Below are 24221 nucleotides of genomic sequence, written 5' to 3'. Positions count from 1 at the left end.
TATCATTTCAGATTTTAACCTTCCCATCAGCAGTTTCTTTTTTCCTTTAAAATTCCTTCCAGGGGCACCTGGGTGGCTTAGTTGGTTAAGTACCAGCCTTCAGCTCAAGTCATGATCCTGGAGTCCCGGGATCCAGCCCCGCATTGGGCTCCTTGCTCAGCAGGGAGTCTGCTTCTCCTCTGATCTCTCCCCTCTCATGCTGCCTCTCTCATTCTTTCTCTCTCAAATAAAGAAATTAAATCTTTTTTTTTGGTTTGTTTTTTTAAATTCCCTTCCATTTCTGTCTTCCTTTCCTTTATATTTCCGCTTTTCAAGTGAGTGTGTGTATATGCACGTGCCTCTTTCGGGGTAATTTTCATTTCCTTCAGGAATAAAAATTGTCTTACCTGTTTTTCACTCGTTGGGTCAGTTTTAATCACCACTTTTCAAGCAAGAAGGACAACATCAAGGCGATGTCTCCACCAGATAGAAACCACTCATTCTTGTCTCTCAGGCCCTCCTTTGTGAGTCGTGTGGGTTCATGAACCCACGTCCATCTAATAATGTTCAGGGCATCTAAAGTGATTACTGTATTTTCCTGAGCTGCTCTTCCTCTCCTAAAGCTTGCAGAAATTTCTGGAGGTATCCAGCTTCCTCTTACCACAGGAATGAAATATATTTTTCCTTTTCTTTCAGTCATATGCTCTTCATTGACACATCACCCCATTTGATTAACATGACTTTGGAGAACATTGAACTTTTTGGTGATATTTTACCTTTGCTCTTATTTATAATGTTTTATTGTTTATAGTTAGCTGAGAGAACTCTGAGAAAGCCTTTTTTTTTAATGTTAGAATTCATTTTGCAGAATTCATTGTGTGCTTATTTAGAATTCATTTGTCATAGCTATACATACACATGTATACTGGCTCACAGCAGAAAGTACCTCATAACACACTTAAAAGCTTCAGTCTTCCATCACTTCACCTGATGAGAAGTTATAGCATTTTGATTATGATAATATTATTAATTAAGGTTTTAAAAAGAAAGACTAAGAATAAGTGCTCATTTATTATCTGTATGTGCATAATACCATGTAGTCTTCTGAAGTAGCAACAAAAAACAAACATAAAATGCTAAAACTAAAAGAATATGAAAAAATTTCTTCCCAATAATTTCTTATCGAATTATCATCCATGAATTTGCTTAAGCTTTTTCTTTTCTATTCTTTTCTTTTTTAAAGATTTTATTTATTTGACACAGAGAGAGAGAGAGCGAGCGTAAGCAAAGGGACTAGCATAGGGAGAAGGAGAAGCAGGCTTCCTACTGAGCAGGGAGCCCAATTTAGGGCTCCATCCCAGGACCCCAGGATCATGACTAAAGCTGAAGGCAGACTCCTAACAGCCATCCAGGTGCCCCGCTTAAGCTTTTTCTTGGAAAAAAAAAAAACAAACCCAAAAACTTTGTAACCATATTTTAATTGAATTATAATTAATGTACGATGCTGTATTAAGTTCAGGTGTACAACTATTGCGTCAATAGTTCTATACATTATTCAATGCTTACCATGGTAAGTATAGTCACCATACAATGTTATTACAATACTATCAACTATATTCCCTATGTTGTACTTTTCATCTCTGTGACTTATTTAAAACTGGAAGTTTGTATTCCTTAATTCTCTTTATCTATTTCACCTATCCCTTGAAAATTTTATTTTCTTTAATTTTGTTTCCTGCTATATGAATCACTTACATCTATTTATCCAGAGACTGTTTCTAAATTTCATGTCCTTTTACTATTAACTAGGAATTTGGTGAAAAAAAAATCTACACTTAACCTAAAAAATATCACTCAAATTGATAATATTGCTAGTTCATCATAAGTTTCTTAGGCTCATACTAATTATCATTGCTTATTTTAAGAAAGATTTTTTTTTTACTTAAGCTAAGAAAACAGTACTAAATTTTGAGTGATAACATCCATTAAGCATAAACTCTTGATGATAATTTTCTTTTATATAACAGATCCATAGTATAGTTCCGAATCTAAACTCCTTTTAATGTAAGTTACTGAAGCTGACTTAATTCCTTCCTACTTTGTAGTCATTTATAATGGTGAAAATTTTAAAATTAGTATCCATGTACAGACCAATGCAGAATTGTACAAAATAGTTGAATAATTTGAGATAGAAGTAAAATACAAATTAATACCTTTTTCTTAAAAACCTTCCATTTTTCATATTCACATTTTCATTTTATATGCTTGCAAATTGTTTATTTTAAAACTATTCATTTGCAGTGAGTTCATTATCCTTTATGTCATCTCCCTACAATGATTTTAGAAGAGGTTAGAAAGAGATTAATATATTTAAAGAATGTGACTCTCGTGAACAATGACATCATTTAAAAGGGGTTGTTTTCATTAATATGCCATTAACAGGAAAGACATGATGGGTGAATTTTCTTCATAACCAGGTTCACTGTGGACAGGAAAGGCCTGCCTTCCTTCCCAGCAAGGAGATCAAAATCACAAGCTCCAGCCTCCATCAATGATGACAGGATTACCTGTTACGTAGGCAGACTGCAGTGATAAACACAAGGAGAAAGAATAATTACTAGGTTTAACACACGTTGTGTGTTTTCCAATTTCCCCATGACTGAGATAGCTAAACAATGTATTCATAGTAATAGGCATACTCACCTAACAAACATTTTAGGAAAATGTCAATTAAGTTTTGGATGATTTGAAACAGCTGCATGTTCTTGAGATCTGGAGTTAACTGGCCTCTGGCTAGTGTTTTAGCACATGTCACATTCTAAGCAGGTATTTGGTCTCAGAATCAGAAAATTAAGTTTAGAGATATGCAGCCACTCCCTAAATTAGGATAAAGTATAGGCTAAAATAGCACATTTTCATTTTAAGATTCAGAACTCTTCTAAAGTAGCTGAGTTTTATGACATTAATATATTTTTGAACATCATCATCAGTCATAAAGTGATCATGTCAATTACCAAACAGAATTTTTTATATAAAATACTGTATATTTAGTTGATCAAAATAGATAGGTATTTCTAGGAGCTGAAGCACACTAAATGTGTTTTTAAATTTATATGAATAATATTATTATAGCTATTAAAATATGAAAAAATATTCTACACTAGTTTCAGATATCTAAATCTGTACAAAACTAAGGGAATTTAAAAAATTGCTTTTTTTCCATAAAGTTTTTCATTTTCCCAAGAAATAAAGCTGAAATGATCATTGTGGTAGGGGTTTCAAAATCTTTTAACTTAAGCATGGATGTTAAATTTCTTTTCTTACTTTTAAATTTATCTAAAGTCTGAGACAATGGAAGAGACAGGAAGGAAAGACTTTGTAGTATGAGAACAGAAATTTTTAAACCTATGAAAACTGATAAAATATTATAGATAAATTAAGGGGTTATCAGGCACTTTACCAAGAAATGACCCCAAATCCTCAAAGTGTTTTTTTAAAAAGTAAGCTTTCTGATACATACTTTTAGAGGAATCCTCTGGGTTTTTCTAAAAGTCCAAAGATCTTTTATTGCACATTTCAAGCCAGAACATTTCCAAGTATTGGTAACCTAAGATCTGACTAAACAAGGGCAATTTAGGTCCTCAGCAGCACCCCAAATCAAATGAGCCTTTCTGTATATATAGAGTCAAAGAGACCACAAAGGCCAATGAACTTGTTTCATTAGTAATTTGTTTAGCAATTCCCGCAGCTACTAAAAACTGTAGTTAACAAATCTGAGAAGTGGTAGCTTCTGTCATTAACACATTTCAGCCACAGTATTTGTCATGTTCACCAAATGCCTGGTGTGTACCAAGTTACTGTAAAGAAGAGCTAATGCATCAGTAACACACCTCCTTATTCCTGCCTGGGTCCCTTTCTTCCTCTCTCCTCATACACGGCGGTTCCCTGGTCATGTCATATGCAAACACATAAAACAGAGGGGGATTCTCTTGTGCTCTATGCCTTATAAATGTAGTTTCTGATTTCGTAGTTGTGTGCCATTTAAGAATATATACAATAGCTATTAAGGGAGAAACTGGTTACGAAATAAATGCAAAGTGGAAAGAGCTAGAAATAGGAATTCCCATACGTGATGACAAACAAGAATTCATAGAAAAAAAGAGCCAGTAGGAGTCTCCTAAACTAAAAATACCAGATGCCAATCCTGTGTCTTCTAGAGACAATTACATCTATTTAACTCTCTCCCCATTTCACCTAAAGCTCTCATAATTTTGGAGATTCATTGCTTGACTTAGGTTTAATCAGGCTTTCCCCAATTACAATATTTGAAAGCAATTGTTTCTCATAAAATTGAGCAATTTAATTTTTTCTATCCTCCCCTTCATTTGCTACAAGATTTAGTGACATGTAGAGTTGAATGGGGAAGAATTGGTGGCTCTGATCACATGGTCTTTCTTTGAGCAAATTAAATCACAACTGATCCCTAGCTTGTATGTACAACCTCTTAGCGTATGTATGTTGCAACTCTCTAATGTGACCTTATTTTGATAAGCCAATTATGGCCAAGTGAGGATAATGAACTCCCTGGGAAGAATAGTGCTTACTTCATCAGAAGCCAAATACACACACAGTAGAGCTATTTCTTCTGCGGTTGCAAATCTTCCAGTCTTCTGTCTCTTCAGGAAATCATTCCGTGCCTAAGACCAGAAACATACCAGGTATCAGTGACATGAGGTGTAGTGAGAACTCAGGAGGTCAAAGGCAAGAAGAGTCTATAGAGGTACCAGTGGTGTGCTACCTTGAGTAATCATGTATTATAATGAGAATGTCATTAATTTTATTCATTATGGACCAAGTAGGACTATGTGACTTCCAAGGTACTCAAACTATGTGTTATGCTTAAACCTACAGACACTATATCAGATCAGTTAAAGAAGTGGGCTTTTTTAAAAAATTTTTGAAACTGTGGTAAAATACACATAGTATGTTACTTATCATCTTAACCATTTTTAAGTGTAGAGTTCAGTAGTGTTAAGTACATTCACATTATCATGCCACAGATCTCTAGAACTCTTTTCATCTTGCAAAATGGAAACTCTATACCGATTAACCAATAGCTCCCCCTTCTCTCCTCCACCACCTCCTGGCAGCCACTCTTCTGTATCTACGAATTTGTCTACTCTAGGTAAGGAGGAGGACATTTTTCAACCAGATGATATAAACACATTTGAAATAGATATACCTCTTTGGGATTTGGTCTGGCTTGTATTCTTTCTTGCAGAGATGGGGTATCAACCGTTCCTAAATCAAAGGGGGACATTCAGCTTGGTTAATTACTCAAACTGAAAAAGACATTGACAAACTTTTAACTTCCTTTACATATGATACAACAATCGGTGAAACCCTTTTCCATGAATGAATGATAGTTTCATCTCCATTTTCTATGATATTTAAAAATATAGATCATAATTCCTTGTGACACAAGGCAAGGATTCTGGATGAAATGACCAGCATTCCCAAGACATATTTTAGTCACAATACATTGACATGACACTTTAAGGATTTTAGTCACTTTTACATGTATTATCTCAGTTACTTCTCAGAACAACCCTGAGATGTCCACACATCCATATAAGTGCTTCACAGTACAAGAACACAGGATGCCTTCATGATCTCAAAACCATTCTTTGCTGTCAGGTTCACTCTGGGGATTCTTGGGGACAGTGCCATGTCTCTTGTGGTCCTCAGTAATTAAGATGGTTCTACATTTTCCTGATTATCTTGCCTATTTTCACCGGTTTCAAATTCCTATATTTAAACATAGTTTCATGTTTCTCATAAAAAATATAATTTGAAATCATTTCATTTAAAAAAAGTAAGAATGACGCTAAAATTTTAAAAATCCCACTCAGTTCAGGCTCCCACAGAGCAAGTTGACCAAATTTTTTTCTTAATTTATGTAATCTATAAATTGTCTTCAGAAGGCCTTTTTTTGTGGTGGGCTGACAGCCCTTTGGGCAACCACATGATACATGTAAGGTCATAACAAGTTGTTTTAGAGTCATACCCTCTGGTCCTGAGAGAGCCATTGGGTTTTACCAGGAAACCGTTTCTCAATTTTAGCATCATTTGTCATTTCCCTGGAGAAGGTGGGGATCTTCATTCAGGAAGTTCTAGCTCCTTTGTGTTTAACACTCTTTCTTTAGGTTACCTGTCTCCTCTTACATTATACCAGAAGTTGGCAGCCCTTTCGACCTCAGGGTGGAAAACTGCCTTTAGTGGGTCACCTGGTTCATTAGGAACATTTTCTAGGGGCGCCTGGGTGGCTCAGTGGGTTAAAGCCTCTGCCTTCGGCTCCGGTCATGATCCCAGGGTCCTGGGATCGAGCCCCACATTGGGCTCTCTGCTCAGCAGGGAGCCTGCTTCCCTCTCTCTCTCTGCATGCCTCTCTGCTTACTTGTGATCTCTGTCAAATAAATAAATAAAATCTTAAAAAAAAAAAAGGAACATTTTCTACCTTCCATATCACTGCAGGCAATAGTGTTGATAATTGTTCTAGAGCCACATAAAAAAGATTTCACATCCAATAATATTTTCCTCACTTCTCTCATCCATAGCCTCCTAACCGTCTAAGATCCTACCAACAGTACGCTTAAGACACCCGAAGCCTTCACTAAACAATATCCTCAATATCCTCAAAATCCAGTTTTAAAATGCAACTTTGGTACCTTCCCCCCCTGCTCAGACAAGTGAGCATCATCTCTTTCATACGGCTGCTCTTAATGGCTATTAAATGGAACCACAGAGCAAGCTTTCTACTTAATTCCATTGTGCTGAGTCTCCTGTGTCGCGGCACAGACTGACATGGCCTGCGCCAGTCTACACGAGCCTGGTGGAAGAGTTGTGACTCTACCGCTGTTGGCGCCACCCCAGACACACTCATCCCTTGTCAGGTTTTCTTCTGTGACTGGCTCTTGAGTCACAGCTAGTTCCTTGTTCCAGACAGTTTGATAAAATATTTTCCAGTCTTCTGAAAAGTCCAGCTGCTCAAACAACCACATTTTCCAAGTCATTTTGCCATTTATTCCACTGGGTAAATGGCTCCCAAAATAGCTAGAGCCAAGGGTCACCAGTGGTATGTTAAAACCCAGTGAAACTGGCTTGACTACATCCTCCTTTTTCTTGGTGTTACCTAGGTTTACTTTTCTAGTCCAAGAAAAATCAAACAGAGCACTTTTACTGGAAATTCTGTAGCTTGAAGGGTGTTTTGTATTCCTCTTTCAAACTGATAAATCAGTGGTTTTTCACTTGAGGGGAGAGCATGGTGGAATATGTAAAAAGCTGGTGTGAACTTTCCAAATGACAAAAATTTTCCTCATCTGCTCTTTCCCCCAATTCTGGCATGCATTTTAGGTTTCAAAAAGTTCCACAGATAAGCGCGAAATCCTGAACTCCCCAATACCAGCTGTAAACCCGAGGGTCGCTTTGATCCTGGAGATGTGATATTCAATTCCTTTTCAGAGAAGAAGTTAGTAATTCTTCTTAGGCTCCCTGTATTCATTTATGTCAGTGGAACCAGTGGAAGGGCCTATCTACTTCCTAGACAACACACAGTTATTACGAAAGTAAGTTATTCCTATGAAGTAAGTTACAGAACGCATTTGTTTGGAGAGATTGAACATCTTGTCTACCAAGTTCTGCTTTTCTTCTTTCTTTTCAATGGGAGGTCAGCCTACATTTTGATAAAAAGCCAGATAGGGAATAATTTTGCTTTGAGAACCATTTATTTGGTCCTTTGAAGCAGGAACATGGTCACAGACAATATGTACGCAAACTCAATGGGACGTCTCAGACTATGACTGTCTTTACTCCACAGAAGGTGGACCAGATTCCTCCTGCAGGCCACAGTATGCTGATCCTCTTTTGATAGTATCAAGGAAGGTGTTAATCCCTCCTTTTTATTGATGGTTCACCCCAGGTGATTGACAAGACTCAGTAGCTCCCTGTGTCCTGGGAGGATGCTCTTACTTTCTTCCTGTGGTCCTGCGAGCATGGTCTACTTTTTGTCTTTCCCTTGACAAGGTCATCTCTGGTCTGCTTGCAGAACACCAAGCTCTGGCCAGTTACGTGTCTTGGCCATGAGATTTGGAATTGTTCTACACACATGAATACCACTTAAACCCCTTGCATCTATGGTACATTCCGACTAAGTATCTCATTCCCAACCTACTACTGGACTCTTATCTATTTTTTTTTAAAAGATGTTATTTTATTTGAGAGAGAGAGAAAGAGAGCACCAGAGGGGGGAGGGGCAAAGGAAGAGGGAGAAGCAGACTCTCCACTGAGCAGGGAGCCTGACCTGTGGCTCAGTTCCAGAACTCTGGGATCATGACTTGAGCCGAAGGCAGATGCTTAACTGACTGAGCCACCCAGGCAGCCCTGTTGGACTGTTACCTTAATAAGCCTAAACCCTTTCCCATTTGAGCTTTTTCCCAATGACAGGATACAATATAACATGGTATACAAGCTTCCATGGATAGGTTTCACAGTGGCAACCAGGGTGTCAGGAAGGACAGGTGTGCCGTCCTGTGGTGCCCACCTCACCTGGACACACACAGTTGCACCTGATCCCCTGCTGGATGAAATCTGCAGCCAAGGACTTTGTGAGGCCAATCACAGCTGCCTTGCTTGTGCTGTACACACATCTGTTCACAACTCCTGAGGGTGAAAGGAAGGCAACAATTGAAAGAACAAAACAACAGTCCCCTGGAGAAAGGGAACATAAATAACTGTCCCCAGTAACCCCTGTCATGCTTCTTCCCATCCCACCTTTTTAAAAATTTGGTATCAGATTTTCTCCCTTAAGAGGGCTGATTTCTGAAATTTCTGGGAAAATAATATCATTCTTGGCACAACTCAGTCGAGACTGAGGTGTTGAGAACCCATATGTAGGGAACCACACGTAGCAGTGGTCTTAGGTTTTCATCATTGGTGGGCAGTACTCTTGGGCAGATTCCAAAGGAGAATCAGGGGAAAGAACAACAGAACAAACAGGTCCAAAAAATCTAGAGGCCCACCCTTTCTTTGCCTTTCTGTCTTGGGCGGGCTTCCCGTGCATTCTTGTGGAGAGAAGGGACGCTACCTCAGCAGTAGTGCTTTCATTTGAAACTCGCAAATCATCTGCCAGACTGTGACGTCATTTCCACTTGGCACCACAGTCCTGGCTCATGGACTTGACTTGTTCAGGGCCCAGATCAGCTGACTTTGTAAAGCACTCCCCCGTATCATGCCAGCACTTTGCACAAACCCGTGTGGTAATACTATCACACTACAGAAGACATGCATTTGCCTGACTCTCCCCCTTTTGGACCATGAGGTGCATATAGTGTTCAATACATTTTTTTGGTTAATTAAATGGACAAATATTTCCTTCTTCAGCTTGATTTTCATTTCCATATCCACTAGAAGGAATACAAGGAAGAGCAAATAAAACAAATTCATTTTTTACGATTGGCTTACAATGAAAGCAAAAAGGATTGACAGTAAGGAACATAATACCAATTTTTAAAAAGTGGTTTTGAAATTATGTGTGGGCTTTATAATCAATGCTATTTGTGAAAACCCACAGATCGTGAAGTTATGGGAGTCTGTGCATCGTGATTCCCAGAGGAAGACAGACCTACCTTTGATGCTAGAAGCGACAGACGACATGTTGATAATGTTGCCAGATTTCTGTGCAAGCATCTGCCAAAACAAAACAAATTAAAAAAAAATGCTACTCTGCAAGATAAAAATATGACCTCTTTAAAAGATTTGCATTTACTTATGGTTTGCAGAAGCATCTTATTAGCTGTTAACATGAAGTGCTCTTAAGCAGTCTTTAACAGTGTCCCCCAGTCATTACTGGGAGAGGCTGGCATGCTCACGCACTCACTGGCAGGAACATTTCCCAGGGGGATTACCGCCTTCCTTTGGCACAAGAGCGTCAGCAAGACCCAGGAGCTCTGAGCTAAATGGACAGTTAATGAACATTAATCATTACTTTGTATTCTTGTTGTTGGAAAACTCTTACTTTGACCCATGTTTGTTGAAGACCTACTATGATCAGATATGTGCTAGTTCCAGGAGTTTGGAAGATAAACCACACACTCCCTGCCTGTAGACAGCTGCCTGCACACTGGAGGGGTTGACACAACCACCATCAGGCAACAGACAGCAGAGATCTCCACAGAGGGGGATCAGGGGGGCGGGAAGGGACCAATCCAGGTTGCGGGACACTCAGAGGAGGGATCCAAAAGAGGAAAGAGGTGGCCTGAGTTTTGAAAACCAGGGCATTAGTCAGAAAAATCAAAGAGAAATGTGTTTTAAGGAGGAAGAACCACATGTATAAAGGCTGTATCATGGAGCTGGGAGGAAGGGATGGGTCTGGTTGGAATGCCGAGCATGGGAGGAATGAGGCTGCTGAGGCCGTTGGGGACTAAATTTAGGAATTCGGGCCTTACCTCGAAGGCAGTGTGGTGGTGACAATGAGGGGTTTAATGCAGAGGAGCGGCATGTTTGCATTTGGGGAATACTAAGACTACTGTGGCACTATGTCAAGGAGACCCACTGGAAGCTGACAGAGATGCAGAAATGTCTGTGGGCAATGGAGGTGGAGAGAGCTGAGGTAGTAAGTGCAGGATATGGTGAAGGGTTACACACAGTGAGACCTGCCTCCCTCACTGAAGGAGTGTTTCCTAAGAACACCTCCCTCAGAATTCCCCCGAAGTGTGAAGGTCTGAAGGGGAGGGTCTGCGGCTGTTTTGTCCTCCTAGATGTGGTATACAGTAGGTGGTCCTTACACTGTGATGAATCAGCATCTCTTGAGGTGGAAGCTTCTTTTTAAAATTAATTAATTTAGAGAGCTCATGGGTAGGGGAAGGGAGAAGGAGGGAGAGAATCTTAAGCAGACTCTCTGTTGAGTGCAGAGCCCTACAGGAGACTGGATCTCGTAACACTGAGAGCATGCCCTGAACTGAAATCAGACACTTGACCGACTGTGCCATGCAGGCACTCTGGGATGCTAGTGTAAAGTGCAGGTTGCTGGACTCTGCCCCAGACCTAAAGGAATAATATAATGAATGAAAAAAAATTGCTATGAATTAACAATGTTTTCAGATGAATTTATACTTAAGTATAACATGTCTGTGTGTTTTCCAGGGCATGTAGGTATGCCTGGGGGCATGTGGACCCATGAATGCTTTGAGGGAAGAAGCAAGAGCTGGAGAGAATCCCTGCCCAATGGGCATTACCTTCTCATTGAAATCAGAGGCTCAGAGGATGGCCATAAAGAACAAGAAGGGATGGTGGACACTGAGAGTGGTAAAGGGGAAAAACAGCTGGTCAGAGGGAATGGAACACCACCCCAGAGAGCAGAGGAAGGAAAATCGGGACACGATGGGCCATCAGAGTCAAGGAAACAGTTTCTAAAAAGAAAGTGTCTCAGCAGTCAGTGTAGAGAGAGAAGTTGCTTTTGCTGGGGTGAGTTGCTCTAGCAGCTTTCAGACACAGAGGTGCAGGAATGGAGGTGAGTAACTGAGTGGTCCAGGATGAGCCTCCTCCGGGGACCAGAGGTCTCCCCATAGTATTCCCCTCTCTTCTGTTTTGATACTTAGTTACCATTTGCACTCTGGAGCAGAGAGTCTAAAACAAGCTAAGGCATTGTGTTGGATTAAAGGGTGCAAGGAGGGGCTGAGGCGACCCATCCAAGTCAAAGATGGCAGTAGGCATGAAAATATTGAACCCAACTTGCTTAGTTCTGTGATAAAGAGGATCATAATGAAATGGGGTCCTCATAAAAAAGACCAGGAGAATAAGTCTAGGCTTGAAAACAAAGCCTTATTATTCTTTAGTAGCCAACTTTGCAAATAACCCATTTTTACATATTTTTTTTTCATTTTACTGAGCTATCGTTGTCATATGTAACCCATTTTTTAATGCCTATAGGATACACAGACTCCAGCTGGATGTATAAAGATGAACTATTAAATAAGTTCAGCCTCTCATCTTCTGAAATGCAGCACTTCCTCAGGCAAAACTTTAGAATATAGTCACCTAGGAGATGTTAGTGCTGCCCCAACACTTGTGCCATCCATTCAACCAGGTCTGTCTGCTGGTTCTTGAGCCCCGTCCTCGCCTCCTTCCATGCAGTCTTCTCAACGCTGGCTCAGTGTCTACTGGTAGAATGTGGTACTCTTCCTTGCTCCCCACTCGACGGCCCTCTCTGGCAAATACGACTTGTATAAAGTGAAATGCCTCCTATGTGGGAATCCTCAGTAGGATTCACCTCCCAGAAACTCAGGCAGAGGCTGGGAAGAGCTCTGAAAATCCCCTCGAACTGTACATCAACTAAATCAACTAGTCCTACCCCGACCCAGCTTTTTGTCCCCACTGACCTCAGCTCCTAAACCTAGCAGACCTTGGTTTCTTGGGTCTTTGGTGATTCCATGTCTGACCTTTTCCTGGACTGACAACCTAGATTGATTGATTGATTGATTCAACAAATACTTGACAAAGCACTTCTATGTGCTAAGAGTCTTCTAAGATACAACAAAGGAGAGAAACCTTCACATAGCCAAGATTTCCCTGACTTTGGATTTTGCACTGACCTCTTCTTAGAGTATTTTTAAATTGTTCTTTGCCTCTTGACTCATATTCCAGTTCTGGAATGATTTTCAGTACGTCTACCCATGAACAAAAATTTCCAAAAGTGTTTCTTTGTTCTGACCACCTGACTTTTCAGATCTGCCTGGACTCTAAATACTGGCTTCCCCTGGAAAGTCTTTTTTTTTTTTTAAATTTTGGTTAAAGATTTTATTTATTTATTTGACAGAGAGAGAGAGAGAGAGAGAGATATCACAAGTAGGCAGAGAGGCAGGCAGAGAGAGGGGGAAGCAGGCTCCCTGATGAGCAGAGAGTCTGATGTGGGGCTTCATCCTAGGACCCTGAGATTGTGACTGAGCTGAAGGCAGAGGCTTAACCCACTGAGCCACCTAGGCCCCTCCCCCCACCTGAAAGTTCTGGAAATGTGCATCATAGTAATTGAACCCAGAGGATCCCATACAATTGGAGCTGGAAGGGATCATGTAATTTCTCACTCTCATTTTAAATAGAGAACAAGTGCCATCTCCCAAGGCACACAGTGAAGGAGGGGCAGAGTTCAGGCTGTGATGCCAGAGTCTGAAATCTGGGGTCAGGTTGGTTACTGTCACTTTCATCCTGCCTATCCTAGTCATTAATATCTCTTGGGATTTTTTTTTTTAATAAATGGGTGTTACTGCTCATATAGATTACTGTTAAGATGCTTTCAATCATAGGTAAACTCACAAATTTGCAAGTTAGTGTTTGCTATTTCAAAAGTTAACACTTACTGACAAGTATACATTTTAGCTCCATGGGACCATACCTCACCCTTGCTGCCTTCACTCATATTAATAAAGCATTCCAGACATGAAGGAGGCTGGTTATGTTGGTGTGACTGTGACCTAAACTTTCTCCTTTTACTATAGCCTCTGCTTCTTTCCCATATCCTAGAATCAGTCTTCAAAAAATAATCCAAGTTCCAAATAGCATAGATTCTCATGAACTCCAAGTAAGTAGAAAAAATGAGATTTATATTAAAAAAAAAATTGCTGGTCAACATCCTATGGACCCACTGAGAGATCCTTTTTAGGTGCTAAACAAGCAGATTAAAACAAATTTCTTTGTTTCTAAGTCAATTTTTCCTAACTTCCCTTTTAATGTTCATCTGGATCCTTCTTAACATTAGGTTGAATGTTCAGAGCAAAGCATCAGCCCTGCTTTGCCATTAAAAAAGCTCTTCTCTGTGCTGGGCTGGCAGCATTCAGCATGTCTGTCATCTAATCCGGCTGGGCTGGAAGACAAGAATGGCTCCTCTGCATTTCACTAGGGCTCTGTTGGCAACCTTGGACTGAACTGGTTCTGTACTGAGTCTGCCCTTTTCATTGTCTGAGCTTGTGCGGTTGGCTTACTACTGGCTTGTAAGTTCCTTTGAACTCACTGTTTTTCCTATTTACTCTCCCCTCCCCCCAGAACACCTAGTGTGTGCTTTATATCAAAAGGCATTTAACACTTGTTTCTAAAACAAAATGAAAAACATTGATGAGTTGTGTGAAGGCTGTGGAATTCAAGGGCAGCAGACCCAGGAGGAATGCTCTCTCTTTAGCATATACGGTCTCTCACCTCTCTGGTGCCTCTGTGGCTCACCTAAAAACAAGGAGACTACTCAGGGAACAGAAAAGCAGTGGTGGTACCGCCATCTTGAGAGCACGTGCCTAGACACTGAAATCCGAAAAGGGGCCCAACTTCCAGGATTCAGATCCTGCTCTAACCACTTGCTAGTTATGTGACCTTGGGCAAGTTATCTCACCGCCCAGTTTTATCCTTTGTACTGTGGATGTGATAAAGTAGCACTTACCTCATCACATTCTTCTGGTCCTGCATGCCTCCTTGCTGTCCCTCTCCCTGGGGCCCTGTTCCTCACATGCCTGAATGGCTAGCACCCTCATTTCCGTTGGAACTCTATGAAAATTCCAGCTTCTCAGAGAGGCCCTCCTGGACTTTACTGAGATCCTAGCTTCTTCTTCATATCACTTCTAATCACTCTCCAAGCTATATGTCTCATTACCCATTATCCTGTCTCACTCCTCAAAAATGGGATCTCTCTTAGAGAAGGGATTTTGTTTAGCTTTCTGATGGGTCTTCTGCACCTAGAATGGAGACCTGCAATTAGAAAGTGCTTAATATTTCTTGACCATTTCTTAACTGGAAGGTTAAATGAGTTAATTCATATTAAATGCTTGATATAAGTGTTCAGTACAGGTTAGTCATTATGGTAGCTACTGTCCCTGCTCGGCACATGCGAGGACCCTTTCTGGGTGCCCGGTGTGGACGCCTACTTATCCAGTGGTGCTTATCCTAGTGGTGGTGGTTCTTACTTTAGGAAGAAATGCCTTGATCATCAAGTACATGCTGCGGACATTGAGATTCATCGAGAAGTCCCAGTCTTTCTCCTCGCAGTCCAGTATGGTTCCGTGATGGACAAAACTGGAAGAAGGATTGATCAATGGGGAAAAGTGATCATTTAAGAAGATCTGTATTCCATTTCCTTACTGTTTTTTACTGTCATATTTTGACTCAGGCCATTGACCTTCCCTTTTGAAGATTTTAACAATTTGGAATATGACTTAGTACATTAGGTTAATGAGTATCCAACTTAAGCTAAATAAATTTATTGGAAAACATCTTTCTTTTAAAAAAGAAAGGCAGAGGTTTGGGGCCACCAAACATACGCAGGACGGCAACTGCACAGGAAATAATGATAAACAAACGTGAGACTAGGACGCCAGCCCTGACTCCTATGTCAAAAGCAACAGTGCTATTTGTTATGCTCCTTATTTGTGGAGCATAACAAATAGCATGGAGGACAAGGGGTGTTAGAGAGGAGTAGGGAATTTGGGTAAATTGGAAGGGGAGGTGAATCATGAGAGACTATGGACTCTGAAAAACAATCTGAGGGGTTTGAAGTGGTGGGGGGGTGGGAGGTTGGGGTACCAGGTGGTGGGTATTATAGTATTATAGAGGGCACGGCTTGCATGGAGCACTGGGTGTGGTGAAAAAAATAATGAATACTGTTTTTCTGAAAATAAATAAATAAATAATAATTAAAAAAAAAAAAAAAGAAAGAAAATGGCTTACAAATTTTTCTGGTTTTTGGTCCCAGGAGTCAGGAAATGATACTCAAGCTACTAAGTGATACAATCATTATAATCAAATAGCATGACATTGTGCATACATTTTCCTTCTTGTTTAGAAAACTGTTTGTTGAAATTAAAAAAAAAAAAAAAGCAACAGTGCCCTCTGGTGACACAGATTTAGTGTTTTCAAAGGGAAATAAATCAAATTGCAAGGAAAACCAGTGTCTCCACATCTCAGGGCTGCAAAGTAATATTGCTATCATATAGTTCTAACATATTGAGTAAACAAAGCAAAAATAACCCCAAACTCCCAAGCAGCCTTTACTCCTTTTCAAGTCACACTCGTAAATAACCTGCTCATCTTTCATATGACAGCAAGAACCACACGCTCTATTTCTATACCTCTTACCTTGCTGAAAATTTAATATATAGATGTTCAAAACCCAATTTTCTTGGTTTTCTTTTTGTGATAGCTCTCAGTATATTCTCATGTAAAGAATGAGCAGTTTATAAAATAGATTATCATAAATTGTTGTTTTGACTTAATTTCCACACAATGTAACATATGAAAAACTACAAACGGATTTTTTTTTTTTTTCACTGAAACATGATTAGCAAGAAGAACAAAAGTATATTAGAAGGGGGCGCCTGGGTGGCTCAGTGGGTTAAGCCGCTGCCTTCGGCTCGGGTCATGGTCTCAGGGTCCTGGGATCGAGCCCCACATCGGGCTCTCTGCTCAATGGGGAGCCTGCTTCCTCCTCTCTCTCTGCCTGCCTCTCTGCCTACTTGTGATCTCTCTCTGTCAAATAAATAAATAAAATCTTTAAAAAAAAAAAAAAAAAAGAAGGCTCTGGAATTTTTCTGTCTATGCGGCAGTACAAATACAACACAACATAAGAAAAGTGGAATGTCACTTAGTTCCTGTGTAAACGTCCATTGGGCTCACCTCTACTGGGCTACGTCTAAGTAGCGAAATAGTAGCACTGCCTGTCCTCGGTGTGGCTGCTTCAGTTCCAGTCTCCCCTCATTCACACATGGTTCAGGACTGTTGGTACCACCTTAGTAAGTTCAATTAAGTCATTCTCCTTGCGCTCTATACAGAAGTGCAACACGGAAACTTCTTTTTGCTGGGTGGGGCTCATTGTTCCAGTAAGAAACCCTGAGCTTGGGCAGTGTAGGGGACTGGCTGGAACGTTGTGCCAAAAAACGGGGAACACCTGCATTTCAATAGGCTGAGTACTTGGTTTGTGGTATATATACTTGTTTTAAAGACACCTACTGGAAAACAGTTTTTCATTTTATCTTATACGTCTTAGTGGACCATCCATAACCCGTCCAGTGTGAGGCATTACCAGCCTTAAGAATGTGGTGAAAAAATAATGAATACTGTTTTTCTGAAAATAAACAAATTAATTTAATTAAAAAAAAAAAAAAGAATGTCAACAGGTTTGGATTACTACCAGTTCTCTTGAGCAGACCATAGCTCCCCTTAGGACTCAGTCCATGTCTACTTCTCTGGCTTTCTCACTTGCTGAATCTTGGAATAAAAATTCTGTCTAAACTCTAGCTGTATTTCCTAAGAAATATATTATGGTTCATGATGACTCATTTCACCATTGTATCAAAAGTCATTAAGTAAAAGAGAAAACTTTCTGTAAGGAAATTAAAGGGTGTGCATTACCCAGCAACATTAAAGAGAACATCAAGTCTCTCAATTTCACTGGCAAACTGGTCAATTTGTTTTTTCTTTGTGACATCAAGGGTCCGAATTTGAATACCTGAAAAATAAAACAAAAGACACGATTTACCTTTACTCATAAAAATGTTAGCTTTGAAGATTTCGCTGTTTTGAAGTGTAAAGACTATAATATTTGTCCAGTTAGGCTTCACAGGATTGTTGGCCATTAGTAGGGTCTTAGGAATCTCAGAATCTTATAGTCCACCCCATCTAGAGTTCTGTATCAGATGCCTCTGTAAGCCAGCAGTAACATCTGAAAGTGGGTCCATTCCAGCCCTTCCTTTCCCCAGAGGTTGAATCACTGCTACAGTGATCCTGAATTCTGTCTTGAGGGGGAAGGACAGGGGTGGTGGGAGAAGCGATTGTTTCTATTTGTGCCCTTTACCTTTATGTCAATTCTTCTATTTACTAGAAATGACTTTGTCGGTCATGGGTACCATCACTTATTTCTGGACTGAATTGCAAGAAGAAACATGAGGCCAGAAGAAGAGATGGAAATCTAACCATGAGAGATCTGGCATGGGGTCTGAGAAAGACATGTTGTACTAGCTACTAAAATAAAACCAACCAAACAAACAACCCCCCCAACCTAAACAAACAAATATGCTTTAATGAAAGAAGCAGTTACTTTCACGATTTTAAAAAATATATGGTTTATTTTATTCTTCGGTTTTGGATATAGAAAAGAAGGATTATAAATGAAGAAAGGGAAAACTAAAACCGAGTTTCAGAAGAACTTTCTTTGCTTCTTGCTTTTCTAGGACAGCAGCTTCCCTTAGACTTGTTGAAATGGTAACTCAACACGGTCTAATTCAGTTAACTAATTCAGTGGACTAAGTTGTATCTGATCATGTAACCAGTTCTACTTTGCTGAAACAGTTAGCTTTCAAATGAGTTCTACGTCCTGATTTCTTTCTGAGTAATGCCACTAGAAGACCTCTGATGCTGGAATTAGGTTCTGTGTGGTACGGTGAGGGGCAATACACACCCAGACAACTTAATCTCTTATGACACGTGATTTTACGGCTGAGTTATCTCCAGTATGGTAGCCACTAGCCACTTGCGGCTACTGAGCATCTGAAATGCAGATAGTCTGAACTGAAATGTACTAGAAGTGTAAAGTACACATATATTTCAAAGATTTGTTATAAAAATGTAAAGTATTCCATTAGTAACCTTTTTATACTGTGTATGTAAAAATTATAATATTTTAGATATATTGAATTAAGTAAATATATTGTAATTACTATTATTTTAAGATTTATTTATTTATTTATTTGACACGGGGAGAGAGAGAGAGCACAAGCAGGGGGAGTGGAAGAGGGAGAAGCAGGCTCCCTGCTGTGCAGGGTGCCAGATGCAGGACTCAGTCCAAGAACTCCAGGATCATGACCCAAGCCGAAGGCAGATACCCAACCAACTGAGCCACTAAGGCGCTCCTAAGAAATATATTAAAATTAATGTCACTTGTGTCTTTTTACTTTTTAAATGTAGCCACTACAAAAATTGACAGTCATCACTGACATCAACATTGACATCATGCTTCTATTGGACAGTGCTTCCCTCACAGAGAGGCACTCAAATGGAAAGTCATCATTAAATGTTAACAGTAAGGGATGCCTGGGTGGCTCAGTTGGTAAAGCGTCTGCCTTTGGCTCAGGTCATGATCCCAGGGTTCTGAGATTGAGTCCAGCATTGGGCTCCTTGCTCAGCAGGGAGCCTGCTTCTACCCTTTCCCCGTACTTGTGCTCTCACTCTGAGAAATAAATAAATAAATAAAATTAAAAAAAAAAAGTTAACATTAACAGGGGCACTTGACTGGCTCAGTCGGTAGAACGTGCAACTCTTGACTTCAGGATCATGAGTTCAAGCTCCATGTTGGGCTAGAGTTTACCTAAAAAAAGTTAGCAACTGTTAAATTTTCGTGTTATTTTGTCACTGAGTACTGAATCTTTCAACATGTTTCAGAAAAAAATATTTTAGGTATACATCCTAAAATGTTGCTTATACATTTAAATATATAGATTTTTGTGGGTTCGCACAGTATGGATTGGATATCAGGGAATCAGGCTCTGAAGAGAAGGCCAGTGTAACTAAGTAGCTAAGGAATTTTCTTTCAGCACCTGAATCCCAATTCACACTTGTCAACTTGCTTACCGGGGCACTCTTCAAGTTCCTGAAGTTTGGACTCATTGATATCCGTGGCGATGACTTTGGCACCTTCTCTTGCAAAAGCCTGGGAGACACAATGTGCAAGTAAATTCTTTGTTTATTTGATTTGATTCCATTCTCGTGAGTAGAAAGTCAGTTAGCCTTTCCCTCTTCATCTTATTTTCATTGTTTTCCTTATAAAATAGGTGGAATTTCAAGCTCTCTATTATCACTTCACCTTTCCCATTGTTACTGTTTTTATCATTAATTAGAACAACATGACATACATTGTGCTTGTCAGTTGGATTTTCCCTTTAAGCATTATCCAATAAAATCGTGTTTTTAAAAACTAGGACTCTGTTACTGACACCTCTCAAAATACTATTCTGTGATGTGATAGCCTGTACTTCATTTCTGAGCAAGTTCTTACTATTTTCCATTTCCTATTATATTCCAAGTAATAAGAGGAAAATGGGTTATTTCAATACTTTTTCACCTAAGAGTATAGTACTGTTTTCATAAATGTCAAACCATACTTAATACGACTATACCATAAGTGCATTAATTAGCTCAGGTGGGGCAAGAAGTTGACATAAATTGGAAGGAAAAGGTTATCTGGTAGTCTTGTAATTCTAGAGTCCTGTACTTGAACTGCCGTAATTTCAGAAAGCTATGCATTCTGGTAGGGCCCCTGCAGCAAATATATCATAATGCACAGAAACTCTGCACAGAAAGAAGTCTCTCAGAGTCAAAAGGTACCAGTAATGTCACATAATAAACATGTGATGTGTTCATTCCTTCATCTGCCCAGGGTGAGGGGTAGCAACTTTTCTTTTTGTAACTTAGGACAACAGAAACACAAAATTGAAAAAAAGAAAAAAAAAGTAGAGCAGAATTAAATAGCTACAGGATCTGTCCACATAATTCAATACCTCAAAAGCTAGTAAGCAAACAACAGATAATAACTTACTAAGGCAGCGGCCCGGCCAATCCCCTGAGCGGCAGCTGTCACGACGATGACCTTTCCATCAAGGCGACCCATAACGGAGCCTGCAGTTTAAGCTAGACACATGTGTGTAATGACTTAGTATACAGTCCTGTGCAGTGACTTCTAGATTGAACAGTTCGATGAACTCTTTAAGAACATAATGACCTGTCATCTGAATTCTCCATGAATGCTGACTCTAGATACCTAGCTTAGTATATAGAAAACATTTAGCATAACCCATTGAAGTGATAACAGATATTGGACTTTAATCCACCATTTGGTTTCTTGAGGACTTAGAGAAGACAGCATCTGATACTGACATAGCAGGGGCAGGGTCCTTCCCCTCACTAGCATCACCATTGTCCCCACCGTCCCTATACAAACTGCTATGGTGTTGTATGTGTCCTTGCTAGTGGGGGTTGCTTCTCAATTTCTCTGCTGTAACTTTTCTTGGGGCTCGCATTATCAGTTGTCTCTGGCTTTTCCTTGTCACTGGAAAGATTTCATGGTTGGCCTCAGAGAGTCATTGAACAAAAGAGCTGGAAAATCAAATCATGTCCAATATTCCTATTTTATAGATGAGAAAACTGATTTGACTTCCTAAGGTCGCAGACCCAGTTAATGACAGAGTGAGAACTAAACTCAGGCCTCCTGACTCCTTTGCTATGTAAGATTTCACCCCACAATGCTGCCGATCCTCTCTTAAAGTTTAAGCATTTACTTGAATTTTAATAGATACCAGCAGTAATTTTCAGAACGGAGGTCTGAGGAATTCTGACCTGGGGAAACAAGATATGCATAAGGTGTTTGGTTCTTGGGATGCCTGGGTGGTTCAGTCAACCAGTTAAGTGTCTGCTGTCAGCTCAGGTCATGTTCAAAGGGCTCTGGGATCCAGCCCCACGTAGGGCTCCCTGCTGATAGGGGAGCCTGCTTTTCTCCCTCCTTCTCTGCCTGCAGCTCCCCCACTGTTTGTGTTTGTGCCCTCTTGTGCTTGCTCTCTCTGTCAAATAAATAAAATCTAAAAAAAAAAAAAAAGATATTTGGATCTTGGATGGTAGCTTTTCAGGATGAGAAGAATGCCTCATGATGAGGTAGTTAAGGTCAAATGATGATCAACTGAGGGTTTCTTCAAGGAACTGAGTACATTTTCTCACCCCACTATCCTTAATGGGTTCCTATGATCTCACAACAAGTCACACAATGGCTGCTTTGTCCCAAGTCATCACATCCCCATTCCAGGAAAAAAAAAAAAAGGTGGAAACTAAAAGCCTTCCAGAGGGTCCTCACTTTCTATTCAAGAAGGAAGCCCTCCTTAGAAATTCCAACCCTCATTTCACAGGCCAGCTCTAGCAGCAGAGGCTAGGAATTTGAGAGTTTTGTTTTCTATTCTCTAAAAAGAGAAAAGCTGGGGAGGGGGGAGCGAGCCCCCTTAAATGGGCCATGTAAGATAACCTACACAATCACCCTGCTCAATTACCTGCCTGATAAAGAACAGATAGGTAGCTAGTCTTGCCTAGAGAACTCACATGATCCAGTCCTTTCTTTTTGAACCCATCTCTGTTCTCCCCAGCCAACCTTGGCTTTCTGCTGTAACCAAGCCTCCATGCTTTATCTAAGCTCGGAATGCTGAGGCGCCAGTTACTCTTGTAGGCAATGGGATTAGGAATGATGGAAAGAGTGTGACACGAACTGACACGTATTTTAGAAAGATCACTGTGGGGCAGACGCCGGGGACGGGTGGTTTCCTTGGAAGGGTGTGCTGTGGCCTGAAGGGCGGGTGAAAATCGCAGGGAGGAAGGAGACGGAGAGGGGGGCTGGACGACAGCCGTGTTTCATTTGGAGACTGAGTCTGGTCACCCATGCACTACCTTCAGAAGGATTAAGTGGTCTTCCCCTTGTCTCCGGGCTGTGAATTCAAACCTAGACCTCCGGGTTGCAGGTGCAAGAGAAGACCTCGCGGGTCGCGTTGTTCCTGCGGCCTTGGCACGCCCTCCCGCGCTCTAGGTCCGCACGCGGCCGCGCAGGCTCCGCGCGGAGGCCAGTGCGCGAGTTCCAGGACCACTTCTGCGCGACACAGAGACCTCGGGGACCCTCCCGCCCCTGCGCCGCCCAGCCAGCGGCCCTCGGTCCCAGCCGCGCGGTGCGTGGTCCTGCCTCGGGATCCGACGGCCGGGTCTCTCGTTTCCTCTCACCCTAGCGTTTCCTCTCCTAACGCGGTGCGAGCTTAATTCGGGGTTGGAGTTTTGCTTCCCAGAGGGCCCCACCAGCAACCGGCGCCGGGGACCTGCTTGCAGCTTCCCCGAAGTCCTCGGATTGAGTCTGCGCTCGTGAGGTGCCCGGGAGGCCGACGTTTACAGAGCCCGGGAGGATGCCAGGGAGTCCCGCTGTGTTTTCGCTTTTCTTTATTCTTACGCGAGTGACCCATTTGCACTGTAAACACGCTAAGAGCTGAGAGATGCACAGGCTTTAGGAAGAAGAGACTGCGATAACCCCCCGCCCTCGCGCCCCGATCGTAGGCATGGTGTATCGTGGGCATGGTGGGCACGGTGTCTCAGGAAGCTATTGTTTCGCACCCCTGTCACCGCCGGCCGTAAGCGCCCGACACAGAAGGCGCGCACCAGAGGTTGCCCCACAAATCTGGGGCGCCCGGAGACGCGCTTGCTGAACAACTGTTCCAGCACGGAGCGGCCTCCTCGCTCGCTTTGAAACCTCTCCCTCGCCGGCCTTGCCTCTCGGGAACCAAATTTTGGGGACAAATCCTTACTGTTACAATAGACGATACTATCAAACTAAAATGAAGTTGGGAAAGTGAGTGCAGACACGACCTGAAACGGTAAAATGAGGCAACTCTCAATAAATGCAACGTGAAAGCCACATTGAAAAACTTACCTATACCAGAGTTTCAAACTTGTTAAAAACACACCCTTATCTTGATCTAACTGCTAAGATTAATCTTGAAATAGGTACCCTGCAGAGCAAAGCAAATCGAAGCCCCTCCCCCCCTTCCCAGTCTGAAGTGTAACTTAAAAAATATTAGGAAATCTTACTTTAGAGCAGCAAGTGGACGTCGACCTCCGGATCCCTGGGCCAGCCACAGACTTGATGAGACCTTTGTGCAGAAACAAGTCAGGCTCATCATGCACGCCGGGATTTGTAGTTTCCTTCAGTTTTAAGAAAAGGAGGCTCACGTTTGTTTACTCTACGTGTGTATGTGCTGCCATCTAGTGGACCTATGGTAGAACGGCTGACTCCAAGGAGAAGGTGAAAAATGGAAACGCACCTCAGGGGCTTACTTAGGAAATGGGAATCATTTCCGTCACTTTAATCCAAGTCTTTGTTGTTTGTTCGTGCCTACTCTGTGCTGTTCTAGGATATTAAAAACTTAATGAGTCAGAAACATCATATGGAAGACAGCAGGTCAGTGACATAGAAGGACCCTAGGTCATTTAAGATAATGGAGCTTTCCTTCCTGGCCCTTCACCAAGATTGTTTTGAGGGACAGAAATAAAAATTCCCTTTTGTTTAAGGTATAGTATGGTTGTTTTGTCACACTCTTTGTCTTCTAACACTTGTTCATATTTACTGGCGAGTTGCAGGCACTGCGAGTACA

The 24221-nt window shown here is 41.2% G+C and overlaps 1 protein-coding gene across 2 annotated transcripts; it reads right to left on the bottom strand.

Moving 5' to 3' along the window:
• Positions 1-1640: 1640 nt before the first annotated feature.
• Positions 1641-23748, bottom strand: BDH2 (3-hydroxybutyrate dehydrogenase 2). Of its 2 annotated transcripts, XM_044224377.1 has the most exons (10): positions 23659-23748; positions 20594-20685; positions 19630-19708; positions 17416-17512; positions 14976-15084; positions 9663-9723; positions 8584-8697; positions 5222-5280; positions 4584-4676; positions 1641-2562 (listed from the first exon to the last, which is right to left on the bottom strand). In XM_044224377.1, the coding sequence occupies exons 2-10, from the start codon at positions 20663-20665 to the stop codon at positions 2509-2511; spliced, it is 738 nt and encodes a 245-aa protein (XP_044080312.1). In that variant the 5' UTR covers positions 20666-20685; positions 23659-23748; the 3' UTR covers positions 1641-2508. The 2 variants fall into 2 exon arrangements, with proteins under 2 accessions (XP_044080312.1, XP_044080311.1); XM_044224376.1 differs by lacking the exon at positions 23659-23748 and having other exon boundaries at positions 20594-20695.
• Between the last annotated feature and the right edge of the window lie 473 nt (positions 23749-24221).

Source organism: Neovison vison, chromosome 11 (assembly GCF_020171115.1).
Source record: "Neovison vison isolate M4711 chromosome 11, ASM_NN_V1, whole genome shotgun sequence".
Taxonomy (NCBI): domain Eukaryota; kingdom Metazoa; phylum Chordata; class Mammalia; order Carnivora; family Mustelidae; genus Neogale; species Neogale vison.
This window is presented reverse-complemented; position numbering and strand designations above follow the sequence as displayed.